General features: G+C 24.0%; 7 protein-coding genes across 7 annotated transcripts; 3 read left to right on the top strand and 4 right to left on the bottom strand.

Moving 5' to 3' along the window:
- Window positions 1-1687: 1687 nt before the first annotated feature.
- On the top strand, window positions 1688-3261 carry DICPUDRAFT_54721 (mannose-1-phosphate guanylyltransferase; the record flags this gene model as incomplete). Its single annotated transcript, XM_003287147.1, has 2 exons — window positions 1688-2245; window positions 2401-3261. 2 exons carry the CDS (start codon window positions 1688-1690, stop codon window positions 2920-2922), a joined length of 1080 nt encoding a protein of 359 aa, XP_003287195.1. The 3' UTR covers window positions 2923-3261.
- Window positions 3262-4072: 811 nt separating this feature from the next.
- Window positions 4073-5478, top strand: DICPUDRAFT_151272 (uncharacterized protein; the record flags this gene model as incomplete). Its single annotated transcript, XM_003287148.1, has 3 exons — window positions 4073-4336; window positions 4403-4793; window positions 4913-5478. 3 exons carry the CDS (start codon window positions 4073-4075, stop codon window positions 5476-5478), a joined length of 1221 nt encoding a protein of 406 aa, XP_003287196.1.
- Window positions 5479-5636: 158 nt separating this feature from the next.
- DICPUDRAFT_78060 (uncharacterized protein) lies at window positions 5637-6533 on the bottom strand (the record flags this gene model as incomplete). The annotated part of the gene is made up of 3 exons (XM_003287171.1): window positions 5637-6036; window positions 6108-6377; window positions 6448-6533. 3 exons carry the CDS (start codon window positions 6531-6533, stop codon window positions 5637-5639), a joined length of 756 nt encoding a protein of 251 aa, XP_003287219.1.
- A 283-nt stretch (window positions 6534-6816) lies between these two features.
- Window positions 6817-7828, bottom strand: DICPUDRAFT_78061 (uncharacterized protein; the record flags this gene model as incomplete). Its single annotated transcript, XM_003287172.1, has 3 exons — window positions 6817-7204; window positions 7346-7612; window positions 7698-7828. 3 exons carry the CDS (start codon window positions 7826-7828, stop codon window positions 6817-6819), a joined length of 786 nt encoding a protein of 261 aa, XP_003287220.1.
- A 509-nt stretch (window positions 7829-8337) lies between these two features.
- Window positions 8338-8991, bottom strand: DICPUDRAFT_151275 (uncharacterized protein; the record flags this gene model as incomplete). Its single annotated transcript, XM_003287173.1, has 2 exons — window positions 8338-8695; window positions 8759-8991. 2 exons carry the CDS (start codon window positions 8989-8991, stop codon window positions 8338-8340), a joined length of 591 nt encoding a protein of 196 aa, XP_003287221.1.
- A 564-nt stretch (window positions 8992-9555) lies between these two features.
- On the top strand, window positions 9556-10746 carry DICPUDRAFT_78063 (uncharacterized protein; the record flags this gene model as incomplete). The annotated part of the gene is made up of 1 exon (XM_003287149.1): window positions 9556-10746. One exon carries the CDS (start codon window positions 9556-9558, stop codon window positions 10744-10746), a length of 1191 nt encoding a protein of 396 aa, XP_003287197.1.
- Window positions 10747-10846: 100 nt separating this feature from the next.
- DICPUDRAFT_78064 (uncharacterized protein) lies at window positions 10847-14356 on the bottom strand (the record flags this gene model as incomplete). Its single annotated transcript, XM_003287174.1, has 2 exons — window positions 10847-10943; window positions 11019-14356. The coding sequence occupies 2 exons, from the start codon at window positions 14354-14356 to the stop codon at window positions 10847-10849; spliced, it is 3435 nt and encodes a 1144-aa protein (XP_003287222.1).
- Window positions 14357-14361: the final 5 nt, after the last annotated feature.

The raw sequence follows: 14361 nt of genomic DNA on the forward strand, positions 1-14361 counted from the left end.
TGGGGGGGGGGGGGGAAGGGGGGGAAATGGGGGTAGGGGGGGGGGGGAAAATGGAAACGGCCCAAGAAAAGGGGGCCCAAGGGGAAAAGAAGGGGGCCAAAAAAAAAAAAAAAAAAAAAAAAACTTTTTTGGAAAACAAAAAAATTTTCCAAATTTGTTTTTTTTTTTTTAAACCAATTTTTTTAAAAAATTGTTTAACCAAAATTTTAATTTTCCTAAAAGTTTTTGTTTTTTTAAAAAAAAAAAATTTAACCAAAAAAAAAAAAGTTTAAAGGTTAAAAAGAATTTCCAAAAATTTTCCTTGTTTTTTTTTAAAAAAATAATTTTAAAATTTTTTTTTTTTGTCGGGTTTTTTTAAAAAAAAAAAAAAAAAAAAAAAAAAAAAAAAAAGTTTTTCATTTTTTTTTATTTTATTTTTTATAATTTTTTCAACTTCGTTAAAGCTTTTTTTTTTTTTTTTTATAAAAAATTATTTTTAAAACTAAATAATATCTTATTTTCTTTATCTCTTTTTTTTTTTTTTTTTTTTTTTTCTTCCTTTTTTTTTAAAAGAAAATTGCTTTTAAAAAAAAAATAAAATAATATCTACACTTTTTTAAAAGGTAATTATTAAATTTCAAATGTATTTTATTATCAATTATATTCATAAAGTTTTGTTGTTAGTTTATTATAAATAAATATAATTATAATAAAATACACCAAAAAAAATAAACCAATAATAATCAATAATCATAATAATAAAACAATATAATAATTTATCAATATTAAAAATGTTAATAATAATAATAAATTTAACACACCAGCTTCACTGACAACATTAAATTTCAGTTGGAAATAAAAAGTAATTTTGAAAATCAAATTGGGGAATTTGATGGGGGTTATATATCTTTATTTCCCATATTAAATTACAATTTTAATTTTGTTTTAATTTTGTTTTAATTTTGTTTTATTTTTTATTTTTTATTTCCTAAATACAAATATAAACAAATAAAAACATAACTCACAACACAGTAACAGTATCAAAAACAGTAAATATAATACAAATATGACAAAAAAAAAAAAAAACTACCACCCCCATATTGCATTCTATTTTTAATTTTAACCACATGCACATAAAAAAAAAAAAACAACCACCAGATTAATTTAATATTTAATAAATTTAATATAAATCATTATGGAAAATAGAAAAAACTCTCATTCTTTTAATAAATAACATGTTATCACAAAAAAAAAAAAAAAAAAAAAAAAAAAATATTAATCCTTCAAAGGGGGGGAGGGGTTTTCAAAAAAAAAAAAAAATTATTTTTTTTAAAATTTTTTTAGTTTTTTTTATTTTTTTTCAAGTGATTACTTTTTTATTTTTTTTTTGTATGGAAATTTAAATAAAATTAAATTTACTCACACCAACACAATAAAATAAATTTATAAATATAAATATAAATATAAATATAAATATATTTATTTTATTATTGTGTATTTATTAAATAAATAAAATATAATTTTTTTTCTCCATGGAAAATTTAATGACTAATTTTTTATTTTTTATTTTTTTTTAAAAATAATTTTTTATTTTTTATTTTTTATTTTTTTTTTTTAAATATTCAAGATTTAGAAAAAGAAAATTAAATAAAAAAACATTCAAACACATAATTATAGTTATATAGATACACATTAATATTATAGAAAAATGAAAGCTTTAATTTTAGTAGGTGGATTTGGTACACGTTTAAGACCATTAACATTAAGCAAACCAAAACCAATTGTCGAGTTTGCAAACAAAGCAATGATTTTACATCAAATCGAAGCACTTTGCAAAATTGGTGTCAACGAAGTAGTTTTAGCAGTAAATTATAGACCACAATTAATGTCAGCTTATCTCCAACCATACGAAGAAAAGTTAGGTATTAAAATCTCATATTCCCACGAAACTGTACCATTAGGTACTGCTGGTCCATTAGCATTAGCCAGAGATTTGTTAAATGATGGTGAACCATTCTTTGTTTTAAATTCTGATATTATTTGCGATTTCCCATTCGCTGACCTCTTAGCTTTCCATAAGAATCACGGTGGTGAAGGTACTATTATGGTTACCAAAGTCGAGGAGCCATCAAAATATGGTGTTGTTGTCTATAAAGAAGAAACTGGTGAAATCTTAAAGTTTGTTGAAAAACCACAAGTTTACGTCGGTAATAAAATTAATGCAGGTGTTTATATATTTAATCCATCAATTTTAGATAGAATTCAAGTAAGTTTATAAATTATATAATATACAGTACCATACAGATTTATACATATATACTAATTCATTATTATTATTATTATTATTATTATTATTATTATTATTATTATTATTATTATTATTATTATTATTATTATTATTATTATTATTATTATTATTAGCCAAAACCAACTTCAATTGAAAAAGAAATTTTCCCAGCAATGGCTGCTGATAATCAATTATATTGTATGCAATTAGAAGGTTTTTGGATGGATGTTGGTCAACCAAAAGACTTTTTATCAGGTATGGGTTTATACTTAAATTCATTAAAGAGTAAACAACCAGAACTTTTGTCGACAGGTACAGGTATTATTGGCCCAGTTTTAATCGATCCATCATCAGTTATTGAACCAGGTTGTTTAATTGGACCAAATGTTACTATTGGACCAAATTGTGTCATTCAAGAAGGTGCTCGTTTAATTAACACTACTGTTCTCGAAGGTACTACCATCGGTAAAAATAGTTGGATTAAATCTACAATTATTGGCTGGAATTCTTCAATTGGTAAATGGGTTAGAATGGAAAATACTTCAGTTTTAGGTGAAGATGTCCATGTCTCTGATGAACTTTACATTAATGGAGGTAAAATTTTACCACACAAATCAATTACCTCTTCTATACCTGAACCTGAAATCATTATGTAAAATATTAATAATAATAATAATAACAATAATAATAATAATAATTTTATAATACCTTTTTTTTTTCCAAATTCTCTCCAATCATTTCTCAACTTTTTTTTTTTTTAAAAATTTTTCTTAATATAATCAATATACATCACGCACATGCATCATAAATCATAATCATAAACCATAAATCATAATATATTTAAAAAAAATACTCAATAGATAATTTTTTTTTTAAAAAAAATTAACACTCCGATAATAATAATAACCAACTTCTTTTTTTTTTAAAAAAAAAAACATAAAAAAATTAATATAAAAATATATTTTATAATAATAGAGTTATAGAATTTTACATATAAAAAAACCATTATCAACTTTTTTTTTCTTTCCTTTTTTTCAATAAATTATATTTTATGTGCTTATTCTTTTTTTTTTTGTGTGTATTTATTTGGCTTAAATATGGTAATAATATATTGTAAAAAAAAGTTATAAATAAAATTTAAAATTTAAAATTATAAAAATAATTGGATTAATTTTGTTTTTTAATATTAAAATTTTAATTATAACCATTATATTTTTTACACAATATGCGATTTTAACAATAATACCAAAATTATTAATACATCTAATGGCAAAAAAATATTATTGTTATTTTTTATAATTATCAAATAAATAAATGTGTTAGTTAATCATTTTCTATTTTTAAATTATATACCAAAAAAAGGTAATTTTTTAGTTTGGTTACAAAAAAAAATTATTTAAAGATATTAATTTTTTTTTTAAAAAAAATTGTGTGTTAGTGAATTGATTTGTGTTGGCGAGTATTAATTATTTATATTAAAAAATTCATCTTTTAAACTAACCCCATTATATTTAATACAAAGTAGTATATCTTTTTAAAGTTATTATATGAATCACTATTTGGATGTATTAGATAACCTATAATATGAACAATATAATTTAAAAAAAAAAAAAAGTTGTAGAGGTAATATAAAGAATTAAATAATTTATTTAAAATTTTTATTCTAAATATTTTATTTAAAGTATTTTTATTTTTTATTTTATTATTTTATTATTTTATTATTCATTATTTTATTATTTTATTTTATTTTTTAGTTTATTTTTTATATTTTCTTTTTTTAAAATAAATTAAGATATAAATAAAAAAATGAAATTAAGAATAATTAAAATTTTATTAGTTTTTAAAATATTGTTTGTTGCCATTGGTAATGGAGAAATAATTAAAGAGTATAGAAGTTCATTGTATGGTTTTAAGGATGGTGATATGGATAGAGCAGAAAGAGTTTGTTTTGATCATGGTGGGGGTTTTGAACTATCATATATTGATTCAAACTCAATAAATTCAGAAATATTAATATATACACAGGAGAATTATGAATCATTAAATAAATCTGCTTCGTGTAATGAAAAGGTAGGTTTTACAATTTTTTTATAATTTATCATAGATTTATTAATTTTTTTTTTAATTTTTTTTTAGAAATTACAAAGTAGTTTTATAATGTCAAATAAAAAGAATTCAGATTCGCTAAGATACCAATTGGATTTATATTATAGTGAGGAAATTAATGAAAAATGTTTTTATGTAGAGCCTGTTGATTGTAACCCAATATTTACTATTCAAAACACAGATAAACTCGAATTTTATTATAGTTTGGATATTTATGATTATAAAGATGACCCAACATATTCACCTGTACCAGAGTTTGTAGTTTTCTTTTTGATCTCATTTTTGGTGCTTTTAATAGTTTCAGTATATCAATTATTTAATTTAAAAACTCAAAAATTAGAATCAAGACAAGTTACAATTTTATCATTAGCAATTTTATTTTGGTTTTTATCACTTGCTTCATTAGTATCAATATTTAGAAGTTATTTACATTTACAAGTAATGTCAATGGGATTTTTATTCTTTAATTGTAATATATATTTTATAATTTTTAAAAATTTTATTTTATTTATAATATTAATTTTATTTTTAATAATCAAGTATTTAAAATTGCAGGTAATTCAATTTTTACATGTTTGTTGTTATTATTAAGTCAAGGTTGGACAAAGTCACCAAACTATGGAACTACATGTGGTAAAATAGTTAATGCAGGTCTCATTATTGTTTTAGTTGCACTGGGATGGACTATTCATATAATTAATCATTACAATGACTTTATTACACAATTGTTTAGTAACCCATATCAATCCCCAGTCGGATATGTATTAATAGTAGTTTATTATTTAATAGTTGTATATTTTATTGTTGGAGGTGGTCGTTTTAATACCAGATCTCAAAGACAATTGGATGGAAGTGTGGTTCAAATGGACTCAAGATTACATGGATACACTGTTCAATTAAAGGTTGTTTTTTCAGTATGGATTATCTCGATTCCACTCATTTCATCATTTTCATTGGGGGTTCATAATGATTTCCATAGATTTGTAATAGTTACCCTAGCATCCTACATTATCAATTTAACTTTTATTTTGGTTTTCCTTTACTTTTATCATCCATGTAAACACAATTATGCAGTCCAACCAATTGGCTTTTTTTTAATGAAATGAAAAAGATAGTCATTTCAATAATTGTAATATTGATATAAGTAATAGCCAATCAATAAATCTAGAAACAATTTATAATAGATAATTTAAAACAAAAAAATAAAATATTTATGGTTTAAACTAAAAAAAAAAAATCTTTATTTTTATTTTACAATATTGATTTATCTTCTTTTATTTTTATTATCATTTCTATTTTGTTCTTTCTTGGCTAAAGTGGTTAAAATGATTCTGAATAAATCTACAAAATCTAAGAATAATACGAGGGCGTGATGAATGAAATCTTTGTTGCCATTCTTTTCGATTCTATAAACAATCATTTGAGTATCGTAGATAACAAATAATACTGAACTTGCTAAAACACCTAACATTAAAAGTTGATCTAATGATTCGCTTCTTCCACCAAATAATCTATAGAGTGATAAAATAAAAATACCCAAACCAAGTGAAGAGATTGTCGAGGCAAGGAATAAAAACATTCTGTTATTTCCTTTGTTTAAAAGTGAAAATACTGAAAATGATGTAAAAATACCAGATGTTAATAAAAATGCTGATAATACTATGCTGTAATATTAAAAAAAAATTAGGTTAATAAAAATGTATTTATTATTGTGATTTATTATTTTTTTACATACGATGGATTAACTTGAATATAAAAACTGATCATATCACTTAAAGAGATACCGGTAACAAATGAAATTACACTTAAAATGCCAAATCTTTTGTTGGTTTCATGTTTTGGTGTATAAATGAAAAAGAGAACAGCACCAATATTTACTAGGAAGGTTAAAAAGAAATTTGGTCTATAAATATTGATTGCAGTAAAAACACCAATACTAGCTATAACCAAACACATGGCCAATGTAGAATAAACTTTGCTTAAAACTTGTTTGGTTTCGTTTGATCTAAAAATATATTTAGTATTAGCAAAAAAAGATTTAAAAAAATAATTAATACACCAAGTTTAATACCTACAAATTTTTAAATTGAAATAAAACATTTATTTGCTCGTCGAATGGGAGAGGATTACCTCTAAAATTTCTGTATGCACTAGTGCTCATTGTGTATATTTAATTTATTAATAACAAAAATAAAATAAAAAAAAAAAAAAATGGTTTTAAATAAACTGGGAAAAAAAAATAATTTAAAAAAAAAATTAAAAAAAATAAATAAAAAAATAAAAAAAATAAAAAAAATAAATAAATAAATTAAAAAAAAAAAATAATATTAAAATTTTAAATTATTTTATTTTTATTTATTTAAAGGAAAATATAAAGAATGACGATTTTTTTAATATAATATAATTAATGGATTTGCACAAAGAATTGGAATAAAACTACAGATCTAATCTTTTCTTTTTTTATCATTTGATTCTTTTTGGCTAAATACTGATAACATCAATTTAAACAAGTCAAGGAAATCCAAGAAAAGAACCACAGAGTGGGACAAGACATTTCTATCACCTAAAACTTCTATTTTATAAATTATCAATTGGGTATCGTAAATTATAAATAGAACGTATAATCCCACTAAGATAGTATAGAAAACAGAGAGAAAGATACTACTAGAAAAACCAAATACTAATTTTGCAATTAAAAGGCCAACACCGAAGACACTTACTGTGGATATTAAAGACCCCCAATAAATAATAGTTCTTTTATATGAATGAAATGCAAAGATGGTAAATATTGCAAAAATTCCACAGGTGCAAATAAATGCAGATAAAACAACACTATTGTAAATTAAATTATATAAATAAATAATAAACAAAAAATAAATTTTTTTAAATTAAATAAAATAAATGGTTAGTTTTAGTATTATTATTATTATTTTTTTTTTATATGTAAAAATTTTTTTTTTAAAATGTATTTACCTTGGATTTGTATTAAAATGGAATAAAATTAAATCACTTGTAGTTATACCAAGAACAAATGATACCTTCATTACAGGTATGATTTTTAGGCCATGTGCATCGATAGTGTCTAAAAAATAATGACATGTATAAATTAGGAGTCCAATTTGTATATAAATATTTGGTCTCCAAATAAACATTGTAAAAAGTACACCAAAACATGCTATAGTTATATTAAAAATTAAAGACAGATAAACTCGAACCAAATAAAATTTAGTTTGTTCTGATCTTTATTTTAAAATAAAAATTATTATTAATTTTTATAATTAGATAAAAATAAAAAAAATAAAAAAATATAAAAATATAAATTTACATTTGATTAAAATTAAATATTAGTCTCCATTTTTCGGTTGCAGTTAATTGATTAACAGGTAACGATTGGGGTTTTTGTTCTTCAGTTAATTGGTGTGTTGAGGAGGAAGAGGTTTCTAAAGGGTTTTCCATGGTGTAAAATTATTTATATTTATTTAAAAAAAAAATGGTTTGTTTAAAAATATTTTGTTGATTAAAAAAATTTGTGGAAAAATATATTAAAATTTTTTTTTTTATAAAAAAGATATTTAGAAAAAAAAAGATATTTATTTTAAAAAACTTAATTTTTTTGAAAATAAATTGGTTTTAAGTTTTGGTTTATTTTACAAATTAAAATATTTAGTAACTTTTATTTATTACATTTAAAATAAATATAGGGGTACCATTATGATATTATTACACTATTATAAATTACTATTATTATTATTATTATTATTATTATTATTATTATTATTATTATTATTATTATTATTATTATTATTATTATTATTATTATTATTATTATATTTATATTAAGTTTATTAATTATATTTGAATTTATTAATTATATTCAATTTTATTTTATTATTATTAAATTTATTTTATTATTATTAAATCTATTTTATTGTTATTAAATTTATTATATTATTATTATTTATGATTTAAATTGGCTTTTCGTGATTGGATTTACTTCTCTTTTGATAAACATAACCAGCTATTAAAACAATGGAAATAGCCAAAATAAAAATAACTAAAACTTTGATAGCATGATATTTAAAGAAAGTTTTGACACACTCTACTTTGGTTCTTGGTTTTTTTTGTATTCTTAGATCATCTAAATCTTCCTCTTCTTCCAAGTCATCTAAATCTTCTTTTGCTGTAATTTGGATATTATCAAAATTTATTTTCTTTTGGTTTTGGCCTGCGGTATTAAATGTTAAAGATGTTTGTTTTTTTTCGCCTGTAATATTTTCTAATCTTTTTTCATATTCTAAAATTTGATTGGTATATTGTTGTATTCTATATATATGGGTAAAAAATTAATAATTATTATTTTAAATAGCTATTTGTTTTAAAAATTACCTCGGTCTTATAGTTGAAATTTGACCAGAGTTTTGAGCAGAAAATTCTAATTGTTGCACAATTTCTTCAGCTTCCTCCATATAATCAGATGCTTGATTTGCAAATACTATAAATTGATCATTTGTGATTCCACCTGGATTAGTTTTGTTGAACTCTAATTGCGATAAATTATTTTCAATTGAATTGAAAACTTCTTTTAAATCTTGCTCAAAATGTGTATAAACATGTTCCATGTTGATTATTAATTTATTTATCTATTTATTTGATTTAGTTTATTAAAGTGAACATATATGAGTGGGTATTTATATAGTTTTGTTTTGATTAAATTTATAAATTATTTAAAAATTATATTGTATCTCTTTTAAAACCAAATTTTAAAAAAATAAAAAAAATAAAATTTTTTTTTTAATATTTTAAAAAAAAAAAAAAAAAAAAATTTTATAATAATTTTTTAAAAATTAATTTAAAAAAACGAAAAAAAAGAAATTTCATTCCTTTATTCCAAAGAATATACTGTATTATAATATATATATATATATATATATATATGTATATATATATCTAAATTAAACATAGTTGTGTTTTAAAATCCAAATCTAATATTTTTTTTTTGATGTTAATGAAAAAAAATTAAATTACTTTTTTATTTTTTTTTTTTTTTAAAATTTTTTTAAAATTTTTTTTTTCTTTTTTTTATTTTTTTATTTTATTTATATTAATTAATAACTATTAATAATAATAATAACTATAGTAATAGTAGTAATAATAATAGTAATAGTAATAATAATAATAAAATCATGTTAAAAAATTTAATTTACAATAAACCTTTTATTAATTTTAGTAAAAATATTATAATAAAACCAAATATATCAAATTATTATAATAAATTTTTTTCAACAGTCTCAACAACTTCTGCATTATCAACAGAAACGGATGATTTACAAGAAATAAAAAGATCGAGATTAACCAAATTAATAAAACCAAAAATTAAAAAATTTTGTGAAGATTTTTATTTTAAAAATAATATTCCCGTTGATGATAAGGCAATTGAAACATTAGAAAATACATACTATGTCTCCAAAGATCATTTAAAAAACTATATTGAACATTTGGCAAATAGGTACCATAGAAAATCATATTTATACAAAAAAGATACTTTATTAGAAAATTTAACAAATTACTCAAGTATCAGAGAAAATGCAAATAGATATACAGAAATACCAATGGAAAAGCAAAGGAAGATTGTTAAAGATATTTTATTTTCTTTTTTCAGGTCTGATAATCTGGATTATTTCTATGATTTAAGGTACACCGATTTTTTACAAGATCCAGATGGAAAATTATTATTAGGTTACTATAGCGGGTCAATGGTTAGAATTGCATATGGTGTGTTCCCAGAGAATGAATGGATTCCAAATTTATTCAGAAGAAATATAATTGGTATAGAAGAAGATTATAATTTCAAGGCTGAGCTAGAATGGTATGCCAGAAGAAATAATATTCACACTGCAGAAGATTGGGCTTGTGTTGATGTCCTCGACTTAGAAAAAAAATGTAAACTAGGATTCAAGAATAAAAACAAAACCATAAAATTGATTTTAGATTGTTTCCCCGAATTAAATATCAGGGTATTTTTAATCAAAGGTTTCAATACACCCATTTTCAAGTATTACGACAATGAAAAATTATATCAACAGTATGCAACTTATTTAATCGAAAAGACAGGTTTTACTTATATGGAACAATTTTATTTCATGACAAATGGACAAATATCCAGGCTTAATGGTCAAGCTTTTTTATTACATTCAAAGAAGAGTAGAAAAGAGCTTTTCAAAAGACTTTATCCAAATTTCCAATGGGAAGACAAATATTTCGATTTAACAAAATACTTGGGAATAAAAAACAAAAAAGATAAAGAAAAAAGAGTTGCATATAGAAACAAAATAGAAAAATTAGATGAAATGATTTCAAAATTTAAATTAGATTAATGGATAAAAAAGAAAATTAATAAAATATTTGTTATAAATAATAATAAATAAAATTTTTTATTTTTTTTTTATTTTTTTATTTTTTTAAAAACTATTGTTCTTATGTAACTTTATTCTTTTTATTTTGTCTTTCATTTAGCTCGTCACCTTCTATATCTACAAATTGGCTTGGTGATTGGTCAACATCTTCAGAGTCACTATTATAAATAAAAAAAAAAAAAAAAGTTAGTTTTATAAAAAATAATAAATAAAAGTTTTTAATTATAACATACGTATGTAATTGTTGTTGTAGTCTTTTAGTTCTTTTATTTGGTGATGATGACACCCCATTGGTGGTTGATAATGGATTAATTGGTGAAGTGGGGGGATTAAGTTTTAGTAGTTGTCTAATTTTTTCTCTTTGTTGGTCGGTGTGTTGTGGACACTTTAAAGTTTTTGTGCACATTTTACCTGTATTGTTTGAAATAACGCCACAAAATTTGCTAAATAGTGAGACCATTTTTTCATTGGGTAGTGATTTAATATCTTCTAAAGAGAGTGCATTATTATTACTATTGGTTTTATTTTTTCTTTTTGATGATTTTTTCTTTGATGATGGTTCATAATCATCATCTGAATCTTCTTCATTATCAGAGTTATCGTTAATACTGTTTGAAGTTGAAGATTGCTGTTGCTGATGTTGTTGTTTACTGTTATTAAATAAAAATTCATTTTGTTTTCTTGCTGATCTTATTGTTCTACCGGCGCCCATACACTTTTCTAAATGTGGAGCATATCTTGAGGAAATAACTGGACAGTTACACTTGATACACTCAAATGTATCTGTTTGATTTTTTGATAGTTGCCCAAATATATCTAAACCTGGTTTTCTTATGATCTCTGGTTCTGCTTTAGCTGGATAGTCATCATTATTTAATTTTGAAATCTGTAAATTACGATGAACTTCAAATACAATATCCATTAAAACTTCTTCAAATAGATCTTGATAAATTTCATGAACCATTTCATCCTCAAATGTTTTGTTTTCTATATCTGACAAATTATATTCTTCGCTTCCTAATGATGCTGCATCCTGCATCACAATATCACCATCTTGACTATCTTGCTCTTCCATCTCTTGCTCTTGTTGTTTTTGTAATTGTCTTTCAAGCTTTTCTCTTTCTCTTTGTTCTTTTCTTTCTTTTTGTTTTTGCTTTTTTAAATTTGCTTTTGAGAGTTTGGTGGTCGGTGGTGGTATTGGTGTACTTGGAGTGGCTGTTGTAGTTGGTTCTTGTGATGATTGAGTATTTGGAGTGGTTGTAGTTGCAGAGGTTGGTGAGCCATTAGTTGATGATGAGGCTGATGTTATTGGTGTTGATGAAGTTGATGTTATTGTACTACCGCTTGCTGATTTATCAGATTGCTTCTGTATTTCATTTTTATCAATTTTTTCTAATTTTACTGATTTTTCATTGACTTCAATATTGGTTGGTTTTGTATCGCTTGTATCTTTATCTTGCTTTTCTGATTTATCTGTTGAATTTTTTGATTTTACATCTTTTTTAGTGGATTGTTTTTTTACAGGCGAAACGGTATTTTTCCCAGATCTAGTCGATGGCGTTGCTTTTGCCTGTGGCTTGCTAATTTTTGAAGAGGCTTGTTGTGCTGCTAATTTGGCTTTATTAGTTGATCCTAGGGGTCTACCTCTTCCAACATGCTTTTTAATTGGTACCACTTTTTCGCTACTTGTACTTGTATTATCATCAGTATTGGTGTCATCAGTTTCCATTTCATCTGAATCACTTTCGTCAGAGCTTTCTGAATTTGAATCACTATCATCACTTTCCATTTCACTATCATAACTTTCACTGTCATCAGAGTCATCTGTATCACTTTCTTCAACCTTATTTGATGGCGCTTTTTTAATTGTATTATTTAAAATGGTTGATTTTTTATTTGTTGGTATTGTTGTCCCTGTTGTTGGTTTTTTATTATTTACATTTTTATTTATTGTTGTTGGAGTTGTTAATTCTTTTTTGATTGGCTGTTTAACATTTGATTTTTCTTTATCTTTGCTATCTTTATCTTTACCCTCTTTTTCTTTATTATCTTTATCTTTTATTGTTGATGGTATACTGTTTTGTTTTTTTAATAGTGTTGGGCTTGATCTATCATCTTTGGGTGTAGTATTGGGTGATAAAATTGGTGAAGGTAAGTTTTTAGTTGTACCTGTAGTTGAAGTTGAAGTTGAAGTTGGAATTGGTGTAGTTGTTGTTGATGTTGTCGCTGTTGTTGTGCTAGTTGTTGAAGTCGGTATATATGAACTACTTGATGAAATTTTATTTCTATCTTTTCTATCTCTATCTCTATCTCTTTCTCTAGACCTTGAACGATCTCTGTCTCTGTCTCTTGATCTTGAACGGTCTCTATCCCTTCTTCTTTCTCTATCTCTGTCACGGTCCCTGTCACGGTCTCTATCACGGTCCCTATCACGGTCCCTATCTCTATCACGTTCTCTATCACGTTCTCTTTCTCTTGATCTTGAACGGTCTCTATCCCTATCACGGTCTCTATCTAATAATCTATCTCTATCACGTTCCCTATCTCTGTCACGTTCTCTGTCTAATCCTCGATCTCTATCTCTATCACGTTCCCTGTCTCTATCACGCTCTCTATCCCTATCTAATGCTCTATCACGCTCTCTATCTCTATCCCTATCTCTTTCCCTATAATAACGATCACGCGAACGATCTCTTGAACGGTCTCTTTGTCTATCTCTTGAACGATCTCTTTCTCTATCTCGGTCTCGTCCACCTCTATCTCTTTCTCTATCTCGGTCCATTTGTCTTGAACGATCACGTGAACGATCTCTTGAACGATCTCTTGAACGATCTCTATAGTCGTCCTTTGGTCTTTTATCTTTTGCCGGTTTATCCCCATTTGGTGGTGATTTATTTATATTATCACCACCTATCGATGGTAAATATAGAGAGCTTGATGATAATGAAAGATTTGATGGACTTGTTTGCAAAGTTGGTGTGCTTGTTGTTGATGATGACGACGAAGTCTTTTCTAATTCTTTACTTGATTTTAATGGATTATTACCAGTAGAGGTGGTGTTTGAAACTGAGGAAGATGATGATGTTAATGATGGTGGTAAAGAAGGTATTGGTGGTTGTTGCTTTGATTGTTTTGAGCTATCTTTATATTTATCTTTATCCTTTCTATCTCTTGATCTATCCCTCGATCTTGAACGCTCTCTGTCTCTATCCCTTGATCTATCTCTTGATCTATCACGAGAACGCTCTCTGGATGTTTCTCTTGAACGTTCTTTGATTTTATCACTTTTTTGACGATTTATATCTTTTTCATTATTCATTACACCTTTAGTCGATCTATCTTTTGATGATGACGTTGTAGTTGTAGTTGTAGTATTATTACTATTACTATCTTTTGGTGGTTGTTGCTTTGGGATTGGTATCGATGCTAAAGCTATATCTTTATTTTTAATGCTAGATAGTGTGGATGTTGATGTCGATAATATTGTACTACTTGATTTATTTAATTGTGGTTGCTCATTATTATTCTTACTATTATTAGATGGTGAAGTACTGGCTTGTTCAAATGACATTATTA

Source organism: Dictyostelium purpureum (genome assembly GCF_000190715.1).
Source record: "Dictyostelium purpureum unplaced genomic scaffold DICPUscaffold_92, whole genome shotgun sequence".
NCBI classification, from domain to species: Eukaryota; Evosea; class Eumycetozoa; order Dictyosteliales; family Dictyosteliaceae; genus Dictyostelium; species Dictyostelium purpureum.